Source organism: Pongo pygmaeus, chromosome 9, assembly GCF_028885625.2.
Source record: "Pongo pygmaeus isolate AG05252 chromosome 9, NHGRI_mPonPyg2-v2.0_pri, whole genome shotgun sequence".
Lineage (NCBI taxonomy): Eukaryota > Metazoa > Chordata > Mammalia > Primates > Hominidae > Pongo > Pongo pygmaeus.
In genome coordinates, this window is record NC_072382.2 from 95,140,064 (window position 1) to 95,159,818 (window position 19,755).

General features: G+C 38.4%; 1 protein-coding gene across 17 annotated transcripts in view; it reads left to right on the forward strand.

The window, feature by feature from the left end:
• CEP295 (centrosomal protein 295) overlaps positions 1 to 19,755 on the forward strand; it is a 69,055-nt gene that overhangs the window by 31,168 nt on the left and 18,132 nt on the right. For 14 of the 17 annotated variants that reach the window (XM_063671328.1, XM_054439316.2, XM_054439321.2 and 11 more), the window contains 6 exons: positions 3,219 to 3,356; positions 4,046 to 4,143; positions 4,408 to 7,912; positions 10,197 to 10,359; positions 10,498 to 10,641; positions 14,502 to 14,654. In XM_063671328.1, coding sequence (XP_063527398.1) covers positions 3,219 to 3,356; positions 4,046 to 4,143; positions 4,408 to 7,912; positions 10,197 to 10,359; positions 10,498 to 10,641; positions 14,502 to 14,654 — 4,201 coding nt within the window. The remainder of the gene's footprint in view (positions 1 to 3,218; positions 3,357 to 4,045; positions 4,144 to 4,407; positions 7,913 to 10,196; positions 10,360 to 10,497; positions 10,642 to 14,501; positions 14,655 to 19,755) is intronic. The other 3 variants (XM_063671331.1, XM_063671332.1, XM_063671335.1) reach the window with 1 other exon arrangement.

Sequence of the window (19,755 nt, forward strand, 5' to 3'; positions counted from 1 at the left end):
TTAGCTTTTAAAAAGCAGAGACTATCTTCTTTAAAAAATTCAATTTATCCTACACAGTTTCTGATACAATGCTTTGTACATAGCAAGTATACAATAAATAATTGTTGAATTAACAAGTCCTTGTCATAATATTAGACACTCGGATGGGCTTTGTAATCCCGCAAATTTTTTGAAAAATAATACTTCAGAGGAAAAACTTTTAATATACAGCCCCCTTTTTTTGCTCCGTCGCCCAGGCTGGAGTACAGTGACATGATCATCGCTCACTGCAGCCTTGACCTCCTCAGTTCAATCCTCTGACCTCAGCTTCCTGAGTAGCTAGGACTACAGGTATAGGCCACCATGCCCAGCTAATTTTTTTTTTTCCTAGTAGAGATGACGTCTTGCTATGTTGCTCAAGCTAAACTGCAGCTTCTTTAGGCCGGGCATGGTGACTCATGCCTGAAATCCCAGCACTTTGGGAGGCTGAGGTGGGCAGATCACTTGAGCCCAGGAGTTTGAGACCGACCTGGCCAACCTGGTGAAACCCTGTCTCTACTAAAAATACAAAAATCAGCCAGGTGTGGTGACATACATCTGTAGTCCCAGCTATCCAGGATGCTAAGGTGGGAGGATTGCTTGAACCCAGGAGGCGGAGGCTGCAGTGAGTCAAGATCACACCACTGCACTCCAGCCTGGATGACAGAGTGAGATTCCATCTCAAAAAAAAAAAAAAAAAAAAAAAAAAAAAGCTAGGCCCGGTGGCTCACGCCTGTAATCCCAGCACTTTGGGAGATTGAGGCGGGTGGATCCACGAGGTCAGGAGATTGAGACCATCCTGGCTAACACGGTGAAACCTTGTCTTTACTAACAATACAAAAAATTAGCTGGGCGTGGTGGCGGGCGCCTGTAGTCCCAGCTACTCAGGAGGCTGAGGCAGGAGAATGGCGTGAACTCGGGAGGCAGAGCTTGCAGTGAGCTGAGATTGTGCCACTGCACTCCAGCCTGGGCGACAGAGCGAGACTGTGTCTCAAAAAAAAAATCCTCCTTAACTTATAACTTTGGTCTCATCTACTTTTAATAAAATATTTTTTTAACCCAACTTATCTTGAAGGAGGCTAATTATTACTAAGCAGGCCAGTTTATAGTCCTAGTTAGTTTTTTCAGAAATACAGCTGGGGAATGATAATTCCGTGAGCCAGTATTTCTTCTCAGATAAATACTTTCTCAGGCCGGGCGCAGTGGCTCATACCTGTCATCCCAGTACTTTGGGAGGCTTAGGCGGGCGGATCACCTGAGGTCAGGAGTTTGAGACCAGCCTGGCCAACATGGTGAAATCCCATCTCTACTAAAAATACAAAAATTATCTAGGTGTGGTGGTGCGCACCTACAATTCCAGCTACTCAGAAGGCTGAGACAGGAGAATCGCTTGAACCCAAGAGGCGGAGGTTGCAGTCAGCCAAGATTGTGCCACTGCATTCGCCTAGGCGACAAGAGCGAAACTATCTCAAAAAAAAAAAAAAAAAAAATTTCTCATCAATAGTCTAGAACAGTATTGTTCAGTAGCACTTTCTGTGATGATGGCAATGTTTTATATCTATGTACAGTATGTACCTGTTAGCCACATGGGCTGTTGAATAAAATAGTGTAACTGAGGAACTGAATTTTAAGTTTTATTTAATTTTGATTAAATTTAAGTAGTCATACAAAGCTAGTAACCACTGTATGGACAGTACAGTTGTAGATGTACTACAGAACTGTAAACAGTCTAAATTCAGGGGCTCCTATGAGTAAGGGAAAGTAAGGAAGAGGAACTGTCTGGGAACTCAGTTGAAGCCACTGTTGCCTAACTAGGAGTAGGTAAAGAATCAGGTCAAAACATTTTTTATTTTGAAAACAAGATCATTGTTCATTATCTCTAGTAGAAGTGCTGCTCTTTATATAATAAAACAACGTGCATTCCTTTTTTTACTTATTCAGTAAATACTTGTCTATCAGGGACTGTAGAGTAGTCCCTGCTTATCCACAGTGTATATGTTCCAAGAACCCTCGTGGATGCTTGATAGTACCAAACTGTGGATAATATTGATTCCTGTATATTCTATGGGTGAATTTATTTTTCCTTCTTTATAGTTCCACTGATGGAAGATTTACTTTTACCATAGATCTTAGCAATCAGCGTATAATTTTTTTTCTTTCCTTATTGAGAACTTTCAGCTTTTCACTAAAAGGAAGCACTTTACAGCCTGTCTTTGACATATCAAAATTGCCAGCATTACTGCTCTTATGCTGTGGAGCCATTATGAAGTAAAATAAGGGTTATTTGAACACAAGCACTGTGATGCTGCAACAGGCAAGTTTTTGTAACCAAGATGGCTACTAAGTAACAAATGGCCTGGTCCAGTTTACAGCATGGATATGCTGGACAAAGGGATTATTCGTGTTTTCAGCAGTACAGAGCAGGACAGTGCAAGATTTCATCACACTACTTAGAATTGTGCATAATTTAAAACTTATGAATTATTTCTGGAATTTTCTATTTAAGATTTTCTGGCTGCTGTTGACCCTGAGTAATTAAACCACAAAAGCTAAATTGCAGATAGGAGGAGACTAAGGTGCTGGATTTGGCAGGCTAGTTTTGTCCTCATGAAACTCATAGTTACTCAAACATGTTCATATTACTTAGAGTGTGAGTGTGCTTGTATAGTATTAGAGTTTATGTGTTATCTTTCTGCCATTTCCTTCTGTTCCATGCCTGACAAAAAAGACACAGAATGTTGTTCATTGCTTCTAGATAACTGTCCCTCTTAATGAGTATGGTTAAGAAGTCAAAGTATTTTAGGAGACCTTGATATTTAATTTCTTTAGTCATTATTTATACTATTAAATGTGTGAACATAGAATTTGGCCATACATCATTTGCTACTTCAAGGTAGTTCTTCAGGGGTGATCAGGGTTTCCCTGTGTTCTCAGAAAGTAGAAATAGTTAATGTATTTATTCTTTCTTTTCCTTCTGCCTTTTTTTACTTCTATCCCTTTTTCTCTTTTTCCCATTTCCCATCTTTTACTCCCATCCTCAGTCTGTCAGTGACAACAACAGAGATAAAGCATCACCACTTACTTCTTTGAAAATTGGTACCCTTGGTGAAGAAACCTAATTTCTTTTAAATGGAATGTGTGTTAGTTTTGCCTTTGTATGAGTTTGTTGTTAATAGATCAATAGTATTTTTGTTACCTAGATAATGGAAATAGAAGAGCAGAAGCAAAAGCAATTGGAATTACTTGAACAAATTGAACAGCAGAAATTAAGATTAGAAAGTGACTGCTTCAGGGCTCAGCTGGAAGAAGAAAAAAGAAAAAAAACTCAACCGACTGGGGTAGGATGCAGAAAATCTCATCACTACGTAAATCATTTGGTGGGGGTGGGGGGCAAGAAAATATGAGCACTTGTAGCGTTTAGAAAAGTAAAATGGATGGCTGGGTGCGGTGGCTCATGCCTGTAATCTCAGCACTTTGGGTGGCTGAGACAGGCAGATCACTTCAGGTCAGGAGTTCGAGACCAGCCTGGCTGATGTGGTGTAACCCCATCTCTACTAAAAATACAAAAATTAGCTGGGCGTGGTGGCACGTGCCTGTAATCCCAGCTACTCTGGAGGCTGAGGCAGGAGAATCACTTGAACCTGGGAGGTGGAGGTTACAGAGTGAGACTCCATCTCAAAAAAATAATAATAATAAAAGTAAAATGCCTTTGTAATTCTTATTTGGTCTTTTTTTGATATAATGTATGTATATATGAATAAATTTGCATCAGTTACGGCTTTCATCTTTCAGTTTCTATAGGATACTAATAGATACGACCATGGTTTGTAGGTAATGCGTACATTGAGCTTTTGGACCTGCACTAAAGGAGAATGACAGATTAGTTCATTTCTTACTAATGGAAATGCCAGTCATTTTATAAAAAATAAAGCTGTATGGAAGTTTACAATTATAGAACTTTATGTAAAAATACTTCAATACTTACTTCTAAATTTGCTTTTTAATTAGTAACTTTGTCTTTTATTAGGTTGATATTGCTCCAGCATCATGCACTGTAATTTCTGATGAAGATAGTCATAGGCAGATGATTCGTAACTATCAACATCAGCTTTTACAACAAAACAGGTATTAGCTAGGGTATAATTTATATGTGATCGTATGTGGCTACATTTTTAGGATTTATTATTTCATTTATATGAGGATCTAATTTGGATTTCCTTAGAATTATGGCATTTAGAACTGCCATTCTTAAAGGACAATGTGAGCGTAATTTCTTTTCACCATGAGTATTGCCAACCCTAGATTGCTGTTTGTTAAATTTAATGTATAGACATGGGGCTTTTTATTTTTCGTTAAAAAACAATAATTGTTTGCTTTTGTTTTTGGTAGGTTACACAGGCAGTCTGTTGAAACAGCCAGGAAACGATTACTTGAATATCAAACTATGTTAAAAGGAAGGTGTCCATCGATGTCAGCTCCATCATTGATAACTGATTCTGTTATATCAGTGCCATCATGGAAATCTGAGAGACCAACTGCTATATCAGAGCATTGGGATCAAGGTCAGAGACTCAAGTTGAGTCCTAACAAATACCAACCCATACAACCTATACAGACCTCCAAATTAGAACAAGATCATTTTCAGGTAGTGAGACAAAATCACTTTCCACAAAGACAGGTGGAAACAACAGAAACATTAGGCGCTTCAGATATTTTAACCAATCAAGCTTTAGAATCACAAGAACATCTAAGTCAATTCTTTCAGACTGAAACACAACAGAGAGACTATAAATTGGTCCCCAAAGATTCTGAGACACTTTCAAGGGCTTTGTCACATGACAGGCAGCTAATATCACAGGATGCTAGAAAAATATCTGAAACATTTAGGGCAACAACTTTTCAAAGTTTAGAATCCCAACAATTGTTCTCAGAGAATAGTGAAAATGTATCTTCCCATCTAACTGAACCTTCTTCATTTATACCACTGGTACCTCAGCATGCTTTTAGTTCTCTGCCTGTTAAAGTTGAATCAGGAAAAATTCAAGAACCCTTTTCAGCCATGAGCAAAAGTACAGTTTCCACAAGCCATTCTATAATCAGCCAAGTGCATGATAGGCGTTTGCTGCCGTCAGAGAATATCACAGCCCAGCAAGGTAATATGAAGGCCCTCCAAGAACAGTTAGACCTACAGAAGAAAGTTCTTCAGGCAAGACAAGAAGCTCAGGAACAGTTGCTTTTGTGCAAACAGAAAGAATTGGAACAGCAAACTGGCCTCTCGGTATTCCTTCCCTTGGTAACTCCAGATTCATCTGCTTTATTGCCTTCTGCCAAAGCAGATTTGGGGAGAATCCAGGAATCTTCACCAACCAAGAATAATTCTGCAGTTTCCTCAGACCATCATGTGATCTCACAACTTCAGGATAGGCTTTTGAGTCTTTCACAGCCTATCCTATCACAGCAAAATAATTTTAAATTTCTCCAAGAGCAGTTGAATATTCAGAAGGATAGCCTTCAGGCTAGGCGAGAAGCCCAGGAAGTATTGTATGTACATAAACAGAGTGAATTGGAAAGAAGAGTATGTTCTGAACAGGCTGAGCCCTCTTTCCCATTTCAGGTAGCTCAGCATACATTTACTTCACTACCATCTGCTGATACAAAATCTGGAAAAACACAGGAGCAACATTCATCTAAGAGCGAGAAAGGACTTGTTTCATGCCAATCTGACATCCCCAAATCTCAGGATGGGTCTTTGAGTTTCCTACAGCAGTTCCTACCTCTACATGATGGTTTGAAGTTGCTCCAAGAACAGTTGACTAAACAGAGGGATACTCTTCAGGCTAGGCATGAAGCTCAGGTGGAATTACTTTTGCATAGACAAAGAGATTTGGGGGACAGTAAGTCTGGGCTGGTGAGCTCTTCATCCTCACCAGTGGTTGTTCAGCATTCAGTTGCTTCACAAGCTTCTACTAAAGCTGAGCCTAGGAGAATTCAGGAGTTTTATTTATCTGAGAAGGAGAATGTAGGTCCCTCCAGTCATTTGACAATCCCAACATTTCAGGATAAGTCTCTTAGTTTTCCACAGCATAGCCTGCCACAGCAAGAAAATTTGACAGTACTCCAAGAACAGTCACAAATACAAAGGGTAATACTTGGTGCTAAAGAAGGAACTCAGGAATTTGTACACACAGAAAGTGAACTGGAGAAAAGAATTTCTTCTGAACAGACTGGCACCTCCTCATCCCTTTCCCAGGTGGATGAATCTGAGAGATTCCAAGAATGTATATCAATCAAGAGTGACAGTACCATTCCCTTAAGCCATCCTAAGATCCCAAGATGTCAGGAAAGACTTTTGAGAGTTTCACAACGTATGCTACCTCTACAAGATAATTTGGAGGAACACCAAGCATGGCTAGACACTGAGAAAGAAGCCTTTCATTTCAGCCAGAAAACCCAAGAAAATACATCTTCTGAACAAACTGGCTCATCTTCATTCATACCCCACTTGGTACAGCTTTCATTTACTTCGTTAGCTTCAGCTGAGTCTGGCACAATCCTGGAACCTCTTTTTACAGAGAGTGAAAGTAAAATTTTTTCAAGCCACCTTCAGATCCCACAATTGCAGGATAGACTTTTGAGGATATCGCAACTTATCCAGCCTCAACAAGATAATTTGAAGGCACTTCAAGAACAGTTAGCTACACAGAGGGAAGCCATCATTCTAGCTAGACAAGAAGCTCGGGAAGAATTACTTTTACATCAGAGTGAATGGGAGGGAAGAATATCTCCTGAGCAGGTTGACACCTCTTCCTTACCCCTAGTACCACAGCATTCATTGGCCTCATTACCTCTTACTGAATCTGAAAGAAACCAAGAACCATGTTCAATTAACAGTGATAATATGGTATCCTCAGGTCACTCAGAGATATCAACATTGCCTGATGGGCTGTTGGGTTTATCACATCTTGTTTTACCTCAACAAGATAATTTGATTGCACTTGAAGAACACTTGCATGCACAGACAGATTTCCTTCCTTCTATTGGGAAAACCCAGAAAGAATTGGTTTTGTCAAAACCATGTAAATTTGAGGAAAAGGTATCTTCTGAGCATTTTATCCAGTCTCACCATGGTGATTTGCAGGCACTTCAACAGCAGTTAGATACACAGAAGAAAGCCATTCGATCTATACAGGAAGTCCAAGAAGAATTGCTTTTGCAAAGATTAAGTGAATTGGAGAAAAGGGTATCATCTGAACAAGTTAGCTCCTCTTCCTTCATATCCCAGGTGCCTGTTGCTGCCTCTGAAAGAACCCAGAAGTCTTTCCCAACCAAAAGTAATGATACTGTTTCCTCAAGTCATTGTGAGATTCCAAGATTACAGGATAGACTTTTGAGTTTAACACAGCCTATTCTGCCTCAGCAAGATAATATGACAGCACAATTGGATGCACAAAGGGAAGTGATGTATTCTTATGAGAAACCCCAGGAAGAACTTTCTTTAAACAAACAAAGAAAGTTGAACAAAAGTGAATCTGCTGAGCATACTATCCCCTCTTTGTTTCTACCCAAGGAAATAGAGCATTCGTTTATTCCACTACCTTTTGCAGAAGCTAAACCTAAAAGCACTTGTGAATTGTATTCATCCCAGAATGAACATGCAGCCCCCCAAAGTGATCCTGTGATCCCAGGGTTTCAAGATAGACTTTTGAGTTTTTCACAGCCTGTCTTAACTCAGCAAGATAACTTGGGACTTCAGAAGCAGTTGGATCTACAAAGAGAAGTTCTGCATTATAGCCAGAAAGCCCAAGAAAAATTGCTTGTACAGAGACAAACAGCATTGCAGCAGCAGATACAGGAACATGAAGAGACTTTGAAGGATTTCTTTAAAGACAGTCAGGTATGTTTTAAACCTGAATAATAATGAAGCAATAGAAGTTTAAACCCAAATCAGTTTTTAATACTAGGATTACAAGTTTTCAGTTATTGAGAAAAAGTGGTTTGACCTTAACTGTGCTTTGATTTTTCACCCTAAATGATGTGGAAGTTAAAACAAAAATCGATCCACCCACATGGTGTTTATGAGGTTAATAGTTATGTGAAGCCCAATTAATTTTATTTTTTAAATTTTCTTTTGTTTTTGCTTTTTTTTTTTTTGAGACAAGGTCTCGCTCTGTTGTCCAGGCTGGAGTGCAGTGTGGCACCATGTTGGCTCACTGCAACCCCTACCTCCTGGGTTTAAGTGGTTCTTGTGCCTCAGTCTCCCAAGTAGCTGGGATTACAGACGTGTACCACCATGCCTGGCTAAATTTTGTATTTTTTTTTAATAGCGACAGGGTTACGCCATGTTGGTGAGGTTGGTCTCAAACCAACCTCGCCTCCCAAAGTGCTGGGATTACAGGTGTGAGCCACCGCACCTGGCCCAAAGCTCAGTTAATTTCACCTGCAAACACACCACAAAACAATGTAGATTCTTATTTTAGAGTTTCGTTTTAATGGATTTTAAGCTTACCATAAGATTTAAATTGTAAAAATAACTGGTTAACAGAATTTCTCTTATGCAGCAACAGACATTGTGCTCTTTGTTGACATTTATATACAAATCAAAATCAATACCATCTTTTTTCTCAAGTGACACTATTATGGTTTGTTGTAAAACTGGCATGATTTTAGCCTGATGTAGAGCTGGACCGGCTGCTTTTATCTGAATTGTTCATAAGACTCTGGCCCAGTGACTCATTCATAGTTGCCCTATCTGGGAGACAAGAGTATGTTCTAAATTTGAATGTATCTGTTTTATTTTAAAAGGCCAGTTCTGCTGGGCTGGTGACTCAGGCCTATAATCCCAACACTTTGAGAGGCCGTTTCAGGTGGATCTCCTGAGCCCGGGAGTTCAAAGTCAGCCTGGGCAACATGGCGAAACCCTGTCTTTACAAAAAAATACAAAAATTAGCCAGTCATGGTAGCATGTACCTCTAGTCCTAGCAACTCTGGAGGCTTAGGTGGGAGGATGACTTGAACCCAGGAGGTTGAGGCTGCAGTGAGCTGTATTATGCCACTGTACTCCAGCCTGGGCGATGAGGGAGACCCTATCTCAAAAAAATAAATAAATGAAAGGCCACTTCCTAAATTTATTATTTAGTCTAAATAGAATTCTACAAATCCTTTGATGTCGAGAAGAAGCTTGAGTTGGGTTCAGGAAGAGTTAATGTCTAGAGATTTACTGGTCATTTAAAGGAAAAGTAATGGCAAAAGAAAAGCAGAGGAAAATACTCAAATATAATCTCTTATGGAAAGATGCAATGGAGGCTAAGTTTTTTTTTTGTTTTTTGTTTGCTTGTTTGTTTTTGAGACGGAGTCTTCCTCTGTCAGCAGGCTGGAGTGCAGTGGCGTCATCTCGGCTCACTGCAACCTCTGATTCCCTGGTTCAAGCGATTCTCCTGCCTCAGCCTCCCAGGTAGCTGGGATTACAGGCACGCACCACCATGCCCAGCTAATTTTTGTATTTTTTGTAGAGACAGGGTTTTGCCATGTTGCCCAGGCTGGTCTCAATCTCCTGACATCATGATCTGCCCACCTCGGCCTCCCAAAGTGCTAGGATTACAGGCGTGAGCCACTGCACCTGGCTGTAGGCTAAGTTTTTAAGTCCAAGGCTGTGAATGGTTGTTGTTTTTGTTGTTGTTGTTGTTTTTTGAGATGATATCTTGCTCTGTTGCCCAGGCTGCAGGCTGGATCGCAGTGGCACAATCTTGGCTCACTGCAACCTCTGCCTCCCAGGTTCAAGTGATTCTCCTGCCTCAGCCTCCTAAGTAGCCAGGATTACAGGCATGTACAACCACACCCAGCCAATTTTTGTATTTTTAGTAGAGACGGGGTTTCACCATGTTGGCCAGGCTGGTCTTGAACTCCTGACTTCAGGTGTCCTGCCCACCTTGGCTTCCCAAAGTGCTGGGATTGCAGGCGTGAGCCACCGCGCCTGGCCGCGAATGGTTGTATTTTCAATGGAAATATCCTTTTGGCATTAGAAGCTTATCTTATTTTTTATATATAGATAAAATCGTGGATTGATGGAACTATTTATTTGGTTGACATTCTAATTTAAGAAGAGAGATATAAATCTAATGAATAATTCTTCACATGATCCCCCAACTTGTGTTTCCCCACCCTCATCTCCACTTTTTCAGATAAGTAAGCCCACAGTTGAAAATGATTTAAAAACCCAGAAGATGGGGCAGCTCAGAGAGTGGTTTCCTAATACACAAGATCAAGAAAATATTAGGCATGCAGATAGGAACAACTCTGATGATAATCATTTGGCTTCAGAAGATACTAGTGCCAAGCAAAGTGGTAAGATAATTGTGTTTGATTGTAATTATTTCACTGATTATTCCTTGTTTTCGTCCCCTGTAGCTTGCTAGTTGAAGAAAAGTTAGAAGTATGTTAATAGATTTTGTATTGTATCTGACTTTGTCATTGACTTAATAGGTGAGCATCTGGAAAAAGATCTGGGGAGAAGATCCTCAAAGCCACCTGTAGCAAAAGTCAAATGTGGTTTGGACTTAAACCAGCATGAACTTAGTGCTATACAAGAAGTAGAGTCACCAGCAAGTGGCAGAACTTCTATACTAGGTAAATAGATGCTTTGATAAAACAAGATTTTTAAATAATTTGCTAGTTTTCTACTTTTTTTTAGATGGAGTCTTGCTCTGTTGCCCAGGCTAGAATGCAATGGTGTGATCTCAGCTCACTGAAACCCCTGCCTTCTGGGTTCAAGCAAATCTCCTGCCTCAGCCTCCCCAGTAGCTGGAATTACAGGCACCCGCCACCACACCCAGCTAATTTTTGTATTTTTAGTAGAGACAGGGTTTCACCATGTTGGCCAGGCCGGTCTTGAACTGCTGACCTCAGGTGATCTGCCTGCCTCAGCCTCCCGAAGTGCTGGGATTACAGGCGTGAGCTACTGCACCTGGTCTACATTTTTTCAGAGTGCTAAATGTTTTTTGTTAAACTTATAGCAGAAAAGGGAGATGGAAAAAAAAAAAAAAAAGAAACCTAGACTGACTTTCATGAAAAGGAAAAAAATGGTTTATGTAAACAGTATTTAAAATTTGGACTTAAGGAAATGTGGCATTGGTAATAACTATGACTATGTAGTTTCTTTATCTTGTATATGGTGAAACCAACTTATTGTAGACAAAAATTTTTTGATTCTGCATGTTCTGACACTCTTGCTCCCCCTGTTTCCTTTCATATCTGGCTTCTAAATGTGTTTCTTTAGGATACACTCAGGTTTTTTTTTTTTTCTCTTTTCCTTTGTCACTTTCTACTTTCCTACCTTCACTGTTCTTTTCTTATATTTTTATAGGATTATTATGCTTAAATCCTGGCTTTATGGTCAATTAGAACAGATATATTTATTCACTGTACTATTTTCTACATCCAGGTGTCAGAAAAAATAATAAAACTCCCATCCCTCTAATTCTTTTTTTTTTTTTTGAGACAGAGTCTCGCTCTGTCACCCAGGCTGGAGTGCAGTGGGGCAATCTCAGCTCACTGCAACCTCCGCCTTCCAGGTTCTTGCCATTCTCCTGCCACAGCCTCCTGAGTAGCTGGAACTAGAGGCACCCGCCGCCACGCCCGGCTAATATTTTATATTTTTAGTAGAGACGGGGTTTCACCGTGTTCGCCAGGATGGTCCCCATCTCCTGACCTTGCGATCCGCCCGCCTCGGCCTCCCAAAGTGCTGGGATTATAGTCGTGAGCCACTGCGCCCGGCCCCATCTCTGTAATTCTTAATAAATAGTCTTACGTGAATTTCATAATTTTTTTTAGAATTCAGATTCACTAAATAATTTTCTTGATCAAATTTATCAAAATAAATTATTTTTTAAAGGGGAACATTAGCCTTGTCAATAGAAAGGTACTTAGAAGTTGTATCCTCGTTAGTATAGTAGTTGAAAAAAAAAGCTGTAATGTTAATATTAGCTGTTTTGATCTTCAGCTATAAAATATTGTACCTGTGTTTCTGAGCGTTTGAAAGAATTAAGGGAGATATGCCAGGTGCAGTGACTCACACCTGTAATCCCAGCACTTTGGGAGGCTGAGATGGGAGGATCAAGACCAGCCTGGTGTAACACAGGGAAACCCCATCTGGTGGCGCTTGCCTGTAGTGTTCAGCTACTTGGGAGGCTGAGGTAGGAGGCTCACTTGAGCCCAGGGGGTTGAGACTGCAGTGGTTTCTTTTAAGTCTAGGAGTAAGTCTAAATAAGTCAAGACCCCTAGGTAGGTGAACTAAAATCCCTACCAAAACCGCTGGTAGGTGAACTACCAGGCCCTCATGATCTTTCTCTTCCTCCCTTCAAGATTTAGTAAGTGTCATTTGTTTGGTAAACTTATTCAGATTTCCTTCTCATGTAGTCTTGGTCTTATCATAGCCTTTACCATACTTCTTAGGGTAATACTTCTATCATCATATTACATGCAAGTAATTAAAAAAGGGAAATAGCACTGAAAGGTATCACATAAAACAGCAGTTCTTCCTGCCCCCTACACACCCTTTAATACCACTCTCAGAGGCAGTTACTTTTCAGGTATTTTAAGTATTTCTTCTTGTATTTACTTCCATAGTTGCAGTGGGTTTAAGCAAAAATTAAGCTAAATTGTCATTATGGTGATACATAGACCTTTTTCGCTGCTGAGTCCATTAGTATATTATGTTATTATATTTTATTTTTCTAAACTTTTTTCGTGTAGTAAATTGTCTTATTTATTTAATTTGCTTAAAGTTTTTAGAGTGTCTGTCTTTCCACTCTCTACTACTTCAGTTAAATACCTCTCAATATAATGTAGTTTGCACTATTTTCTCTTTTTGTGGAACACCTTTTAGTTGGAAGTTGTATGGGCCATGCTATGCATTCTTAACAAGGGTGTTTTTCCCCCAGAGGGATAAAAATTGGCTCTTGGGGAGGTGAAAAAAAACTTTTGCTATTTATATGTACAAAGCACAAATATGCATAAACAGATATACAGTATATTTGTGGTTATTAAAACTGAAGGGGGTAGAGGCAGTTTGAAAAGGAAAAGTCTAAAAAGACTCCTTAAGGGATGATAAAAATAAGATTGAGAAATACTGATCTATATTGATTTTTCCATTTTTTCTTTTTCTTTTTCTTTGGGTTTTGTTTTCTGGGCTAATTTTCTTAATTTTGTGTTCTGACTTTTCTTTTGAACTTTTGATGATCAAATTATAGTTTCTAAAAGGTTATTCTTTTTCTCTGATTATTTTCCTTTTTTATAGCATCCTGCTATTGTTTCATGGATGCAGAATATTGTCTACTTTAAATATTTATAGTGGATTTTTTGGTTTGGGTTTTTGTATTTTTGAGTTCTTTCATTTTTTTGTTGTCTCTGTCTTATACTTTAGAACCTTTCCTCTAATGTCTTCATATTTGAATGGGATGCTAAAAGGCCAATTGGAGGTTCTCTTGGGGTGAGGGGCCATATGTGCTACTGGACTTTATTGGAAAAAGTATGACTTTGGAGTGAGGATGCTCACCTTAGTATCTGTAGTTCCATTCCTTGAGGGAAGTTTAGTTTCTTCAAAGAAATACCTTCTAAGCTTGATATAAACCTGGCTGTTGATATTATTGAGCCAGACTTAGGAGATCTGGATTGAGGATGCAGACTTTGTTTTAACACCCTCTGATTTCCTTATGGCATTCTGTCACCCCCTTCCACTCTTGCCTCCTTTCTGTGCCTGATCCCCTGGACCCCAGAGTGTATCAGATTCAGTTTCTCCAGAGAATAAACCTTTAGTTTCCTCTGGGGATGATGTTGATGGACAGGGATCTCAGGAGAGGGATATAACTCTTCCAAGTACATAGTCTTAAATGTTCTGTTTTTAGTTTCCCGCTGCATGTATTCCTTTTGTAGTAGTGCCTAGCGCCCTTAATTCCCAATTTTTTGGGGGATGCTTTATCAAAATATAACCTTCAAAGAGGTGCACAAATCATGTTTGTTTCAGTGGTTTATCACTGTAATAATCACAACCATGTAAACACCACCAGGTCAAGAAGTGGAACAGTAGAGAACCCAGTAAACACTTCTCTTTTACCTTCCCAATTATCATCCCCTGTCTTCTAAACCATATCTTGATTCCTATACCACAAATTAGTTGTGGTTATTTTTGAACTTTATATATAAATTATGAATGCATGTTATAATGGCTGGTAAATTCTCCATGAATTTTCTTTGTGATTAGTCAATACTGAGGCATAATCTGATGTGGTGAGGTAGCAGCATCATTAAAAGCTTAGTAAAATTGAATACAAATAATATAAAAGCTTGACTGTGAAAGAGAAGGAATTATTTTCTTGCTATATACAGTAAGTCTTTAAGAGCTTAGATTTCTACCCGTAATATAAATTGGCACTTTAGTTCTAGCTATTAATAGTTCCAGAAACTGAAGTGGAAATATTTTTTTCCCCCAGGTAAACCAGGTATTTATCAAGACAGAGACCCCCTGAGAGTCTCAATAAGCCGAGAACAAAGTTTCTTTGGGAGCCCACTGGCCTGTGATCCGTTTAGTTGTCTTCAACCAGTTGGCCAAGAGAATGTCTGTGGTGATGACTATGATGAAGCAGGTGAGAAATAAATGGAAAGTGGAATTGTATGCACAAGGATATGTGGACAAAAGATATTTATTATTTTGTTATTTGTAATGGTGAAAAATGGTAAATAACCTTAGTTACTGCTGTTAATGGAATCGTTGTGATGCACTGTTACTATATTGTTCTATGCAGTTGTTAAATTAGTAATTTTGCTTTTAAATTGTTTTATTAAATGCCAGTAAGAAGTTTATCAAGGTAGGAGTTTTATACAATTGGCAGCATCCATAAATTTTATGTTTAAGCCTATTTGTAACAATCCATATCTAATTAAATACTGTTAAATATTTTTAAAATTCTGTCTGTGGGCATTCTAAATAAGCTGTTTTATGTTTATTTTTAAATATTTGGAAAATAAAGATAATTACAAGGAAAAATATTTAAATCACTTAATCCTAACACCCAAAGACAGCCAATGTTAATCTTCTCAATTCTGAATTTATTTATATATATATATATATATATATAGCACAGGATATTTTATATATAATTTGTGTACTGATCCTACAAAGAATAGTTGTAGTACTATTTTATTAGTTGTAAGGCATCTTTTAAGAAGTTACATTTTGGCCGGGTGCAGTGGCTCACACCTGTTATCCTAGCACTTTGGGAGGCCAAGGCTGGCGGATCATGAGGTCAGAAGATTGAGACCATCCGGCTAACACTGTGAAACCCTGTCTCTACTAAAAATACAAAAAATTGGCCGGGTGTAGTGGTGGGCGCCTGTAGTCCTGTAGCGAGGCAGGAGAATGGCGTGAACCCGGGAGGTAGAGCTTGCAGTGAGCCGAGATCGAGCCACTGCACTCCAGCCTGGGTGACAGAGCGAGACTCTGAGACTCCATCTGAAAAAAAAAAAAGAAGTTACATTTTATAGCCAGATTTATTTTTATTTTAGCTGTACATCTAGTAAGATAATTTACTTGTATCTATACAAGATACACCTTACTTGTATCTATAGTTGAGTGGAATGAGAGATGAAGGAAAGGGATATTCTTTTGAAGGTTTATTTAAAAATTGACTTTAACATCTCCTCTTTAAATCGTGGATTAAAATAACTGTAAAGGATATAATTTTCAGTGAGCTATAATTTTTGACATTTTAAAATAAAACATTATTCTTTTTTTAATTTTTAATTTTTGTGGCTACATAGTAGGTGTATCTATTTATGGGGTATATGGGATAGTTTGATACTGGTATACAATGTGTAATATTCACATCATGGTAAATGGGGTATCCATCACCTCAAGCATTTATACTTTATTACAAGCAGTTCAATTATAGTTTTAGTTATTGCAAAATGTACAATGAAATTATTCACTATAGTCACCCTGTTTTGCTATCTAACTGCTTGTTTGTGCCCATTAACCATCCCCACTCCCCCAACGACCCCCAACTACGCTTCCCAGCCTCCGATAACCATTGTTCTACTCTCTATCTCTGTGAGTTCAGTTGTCTTAATTTTGAGTTCCCACAAATAAGTGAGAACATGTGAAGTTTGTCTTTCTGTGCCTGGCTTATTTCACTTAACATAATAACCTCCAGTTCCATCCATGTTATTGCAAATGACATGATCTTGTTCCTTTTTATGGCTGAATTGTACTCCATTGTGATACGTGCCACATTTTTTTTATCCATTTGTTTGTTGATGGACACTTAGGTTGCTTCCAAATCTTGGCTCTTGTGAACAGTGCTGCAGTCAACATGGGAGTGCAGATATCTCCTCAGTGTACTGATTTACTTTCTTTTGGGTATATACCTAGCAGCAGGATTGCCGAATCATATGGTAGCAATATTTTTAGTTTTTTGAGGAACCTCCAAACTGCTCTTCATAGTGGTTGTACTGATTTACACTCCCACCAATGGTGTTTCCTTCTCACCACATCTTTGCAAAACATTCATTATTACCTGTCTTAGATAAAAGCCATTTTAACTGGACTGGGAGGATATCTCAAAGTAGTTTTGATTAGCATTTCTCTAGTGATCATTGGTGTTGATTGAGCACCTTTTCATATGCCTGTTTGCCATTTGTATTTCTTCTGAGAAATGTCTGTTCGGATTTTTTGCCCATTTTTTAATCAGGTAATTAGATTTTTTCCTACAGGGTTGTTTGAGCTCCTTATATATTCTGGTTATGAATCCCTTGTCACATGGGTAATTACAAACATTTTCTCCCATCCTTTTGGTTGTCTCTTCACTTTATTGATTGTTTCATTTGCTTTGCAAAAGATTTTTAATTTGATGTGATTTCATTTGTCCATTTTTGCTTTGGTTTCCTGTGCTTGTGGGGTATTGCTCAAGAAATCCTTTGCCCAGACCAGTGATCTAGAGGGTTTCCCCAGTGTTTTCTTTTAGTAGTTTCAAATTTGAGGCCTTAGATTTACATCTTTAATCCATTTTGGTTTGATTTTTGTATATGGTGAGGGATAGGGGTCTAGTTTTATTCTTGCGTATGTGGGTATCCAGTTTTCCCAGCACCATTTACTGAAGAGACTCTCTGTTCCCCCATGTATGTTCTTGGCACCTTTCTCAAAACTGAGTACACAGTAAATGTATGAAATTGTTCCTGGGTTCTCTATTCTGTTCCATTGATCTGTGTGTGTCTCTTTTTATGCTAGTACCATGCTGTTTTGATTACTGTTGCTCTGTAGTATAATTTGAAGTTAGGTAGATTCCTCCAGTTTTGTTCTTTTTGCTCAGGATAGCTTTGGCTATTCTGGGTCTTTTGTGGTTCCATATAAATTTTAAGTTTTTTTCTATTTCTATGAAGAATGTCATTGGTATTTTGGTAGGGATTGCATTGAATCTGCAGATTGCTTTGGGTAGTATGGACATTTTAATAATGTTGAGATTCTTCCAATCCAGGAACATGGAATATCTTTCCATTTTTTGTGTGTCCTCTTTAATTTCTTCCATCAATCTTTTACAATTTTCATTGTAGAAATATTTTACTTCTTTGGTTAATTCCTAGGTGTTTAATTTTCTTTGTAGCTGTTGTAAATGGAATTACTTTCTTGATTTCTTTTTCAGGTGATTTGCTTTTGGCATATAGAAATGCTACTGGTTTTTGTATGTTGATTTTGTATCCTGCAACTGTACTGAATTTATCAGTTATAATAGTTTTCCTGTGGAGTCTTTAGGTTTTTTCCAGATATAAGCTCGTATCATCTGCAAACAAGAATAATTTGACTTCTTCCTTTCCAACTTGGATGCTCTTTATTTCCTTGTCTTGTGCGATTGCTCTAGCTAGGACTTCTAGTACCATTAATATGTTGAGTAACAGTGGTGAAAGTGGGCATCCTTGTGTTTCGGATCTTAGAGGAAAGGCTTTCAGGTTTTCCCCCATTTGGTATGATACTAGCTGTGGGTCTGTCATATATGGCTTTTATTGTGTTATGTTCCTTCTGTACCCAGTTTTTTAAGGTTTTTATCATGAAGGAATGTTGAATTTTATCAAATGCTTTTCCAGCATCAATTGAAATGATCATGTGGTTTTTCTCCTTCATTCTGTTGATAGGATGTATCACATTGTTTGTTTTGCATACATTGAACCATCCTTGCATCCCTGGGATAAATTCCACTTGGTCAGAATGAATGATCTTTTTAATGTGTTGTTGAATTCGATTTGCTAGTATTTTAGCATCAGTATTCATCAGAGATATTGACTTGTAAATTTTATTTTATTGCGTCTTTGTCTGGTTTTGGGATTAGGGCAATACTGGCCTTGTGGAATGAGTTGGAAGTATTTCTTCCTCTTCTGTTTTTCAGAATAGTTTGAGTGGGATTGGTATTAGTTTGCCTTTAAGTGTTCAGTAAAATTCAGCACTGAAGCGATAGTGTCCTGAGCTTTTCATTGCTGGGAGACTTTTTATTTCAGCTTTGATCTCATTACTTGTTATTGGTCTACTCAGGTTTTGGATTTCTTCATGGTTCAACCTTGGATCTTTTCATAAAACCAATTTTTGGTTTCTTGATCTTTTGCATTATTTTATTCTTTTCCCTTTCATTTATTTCTCCTCGGATCTTTATTATTTCTTTTCTTCCACCAACCTTAGGTTTGATTTGCTCTTGCTTTTCTAGTTTTTTAAGATGCATTTTTAGGCTGTTCATTTGAAGTTTTTCTTCTTTTTTTATGTAGATACTTAAATAGCTATAAATTTCCCTCTTAGTACTGCTTTTGCTGTATTTCATAAGTTTGGGTATGTTGTGTGTCCATTATTTGTTTCAAGAAATTTTCAGTTTCTTTATTAGTCTCTTCATTGACCCACTGGTCATTCAGGAGCATACTGTTTAACTTCCATGTGTTTGTATAGTTTCCAAAATTTATCTTGTTACTGATTTCTAGTTTTATTCCACTGTGGTCAGAGAAGATAAGTGTTATTATTTCAGTTTTGTTTTTGTTTTTGTTTTGAGACAGAGTCTAGCTCTGTCATCCAGGCTGGAGTGCAGTGGCATGATCTTAGCCCACTGCAGCCTCCACCTCCTGGGCTCAAGCAATTCTTCTGCCTCAGCCTCCCAAATAGCTGGGACTGCAGGCTTGTGTCACCATGCTTAGCTAATTTTTGTATTTTTAGGATAGATGGAGTTTCACCATATTGGCCAGGCTGGTCTCAAACCCCTGACCACCCAGGAACAAGTGATCCGCCCACCTCAGCCTCCCAAAGTGCTGGGATTACAGGCTTGAGCCACCACCCCTGGGCTATTTGAGGTTTTTTTTTTTAATGTTTTAAGCCTTGTTTTGTGGCCTAACATGTGGTCTGTCTCTGACAATGATCCATGTGCTGAGGAGAAGAATATGTATTCTGTAGCCATTGGATGAAATGTTCTGTAAATATCTATTAGGTCCGTTTGGTCTGTGGTGAAGATTAAGCCCAATGTTTCTTTGTTGATTTTCTGTCTGGAAGATCTGTCCAATGCTGAAAGTGGGATGTTGAGGTCTCCAGCTATTATTTTACTGGGGTCTAGCTATCTCTTTAGCTGTAATAATATTTGCCTTATATATCTGGATGCTCCAGTGTTGGGTGCATATATGTTTATAATTGTTATATCCTCTTGCTGAATTAACCCCTTATCATTATAT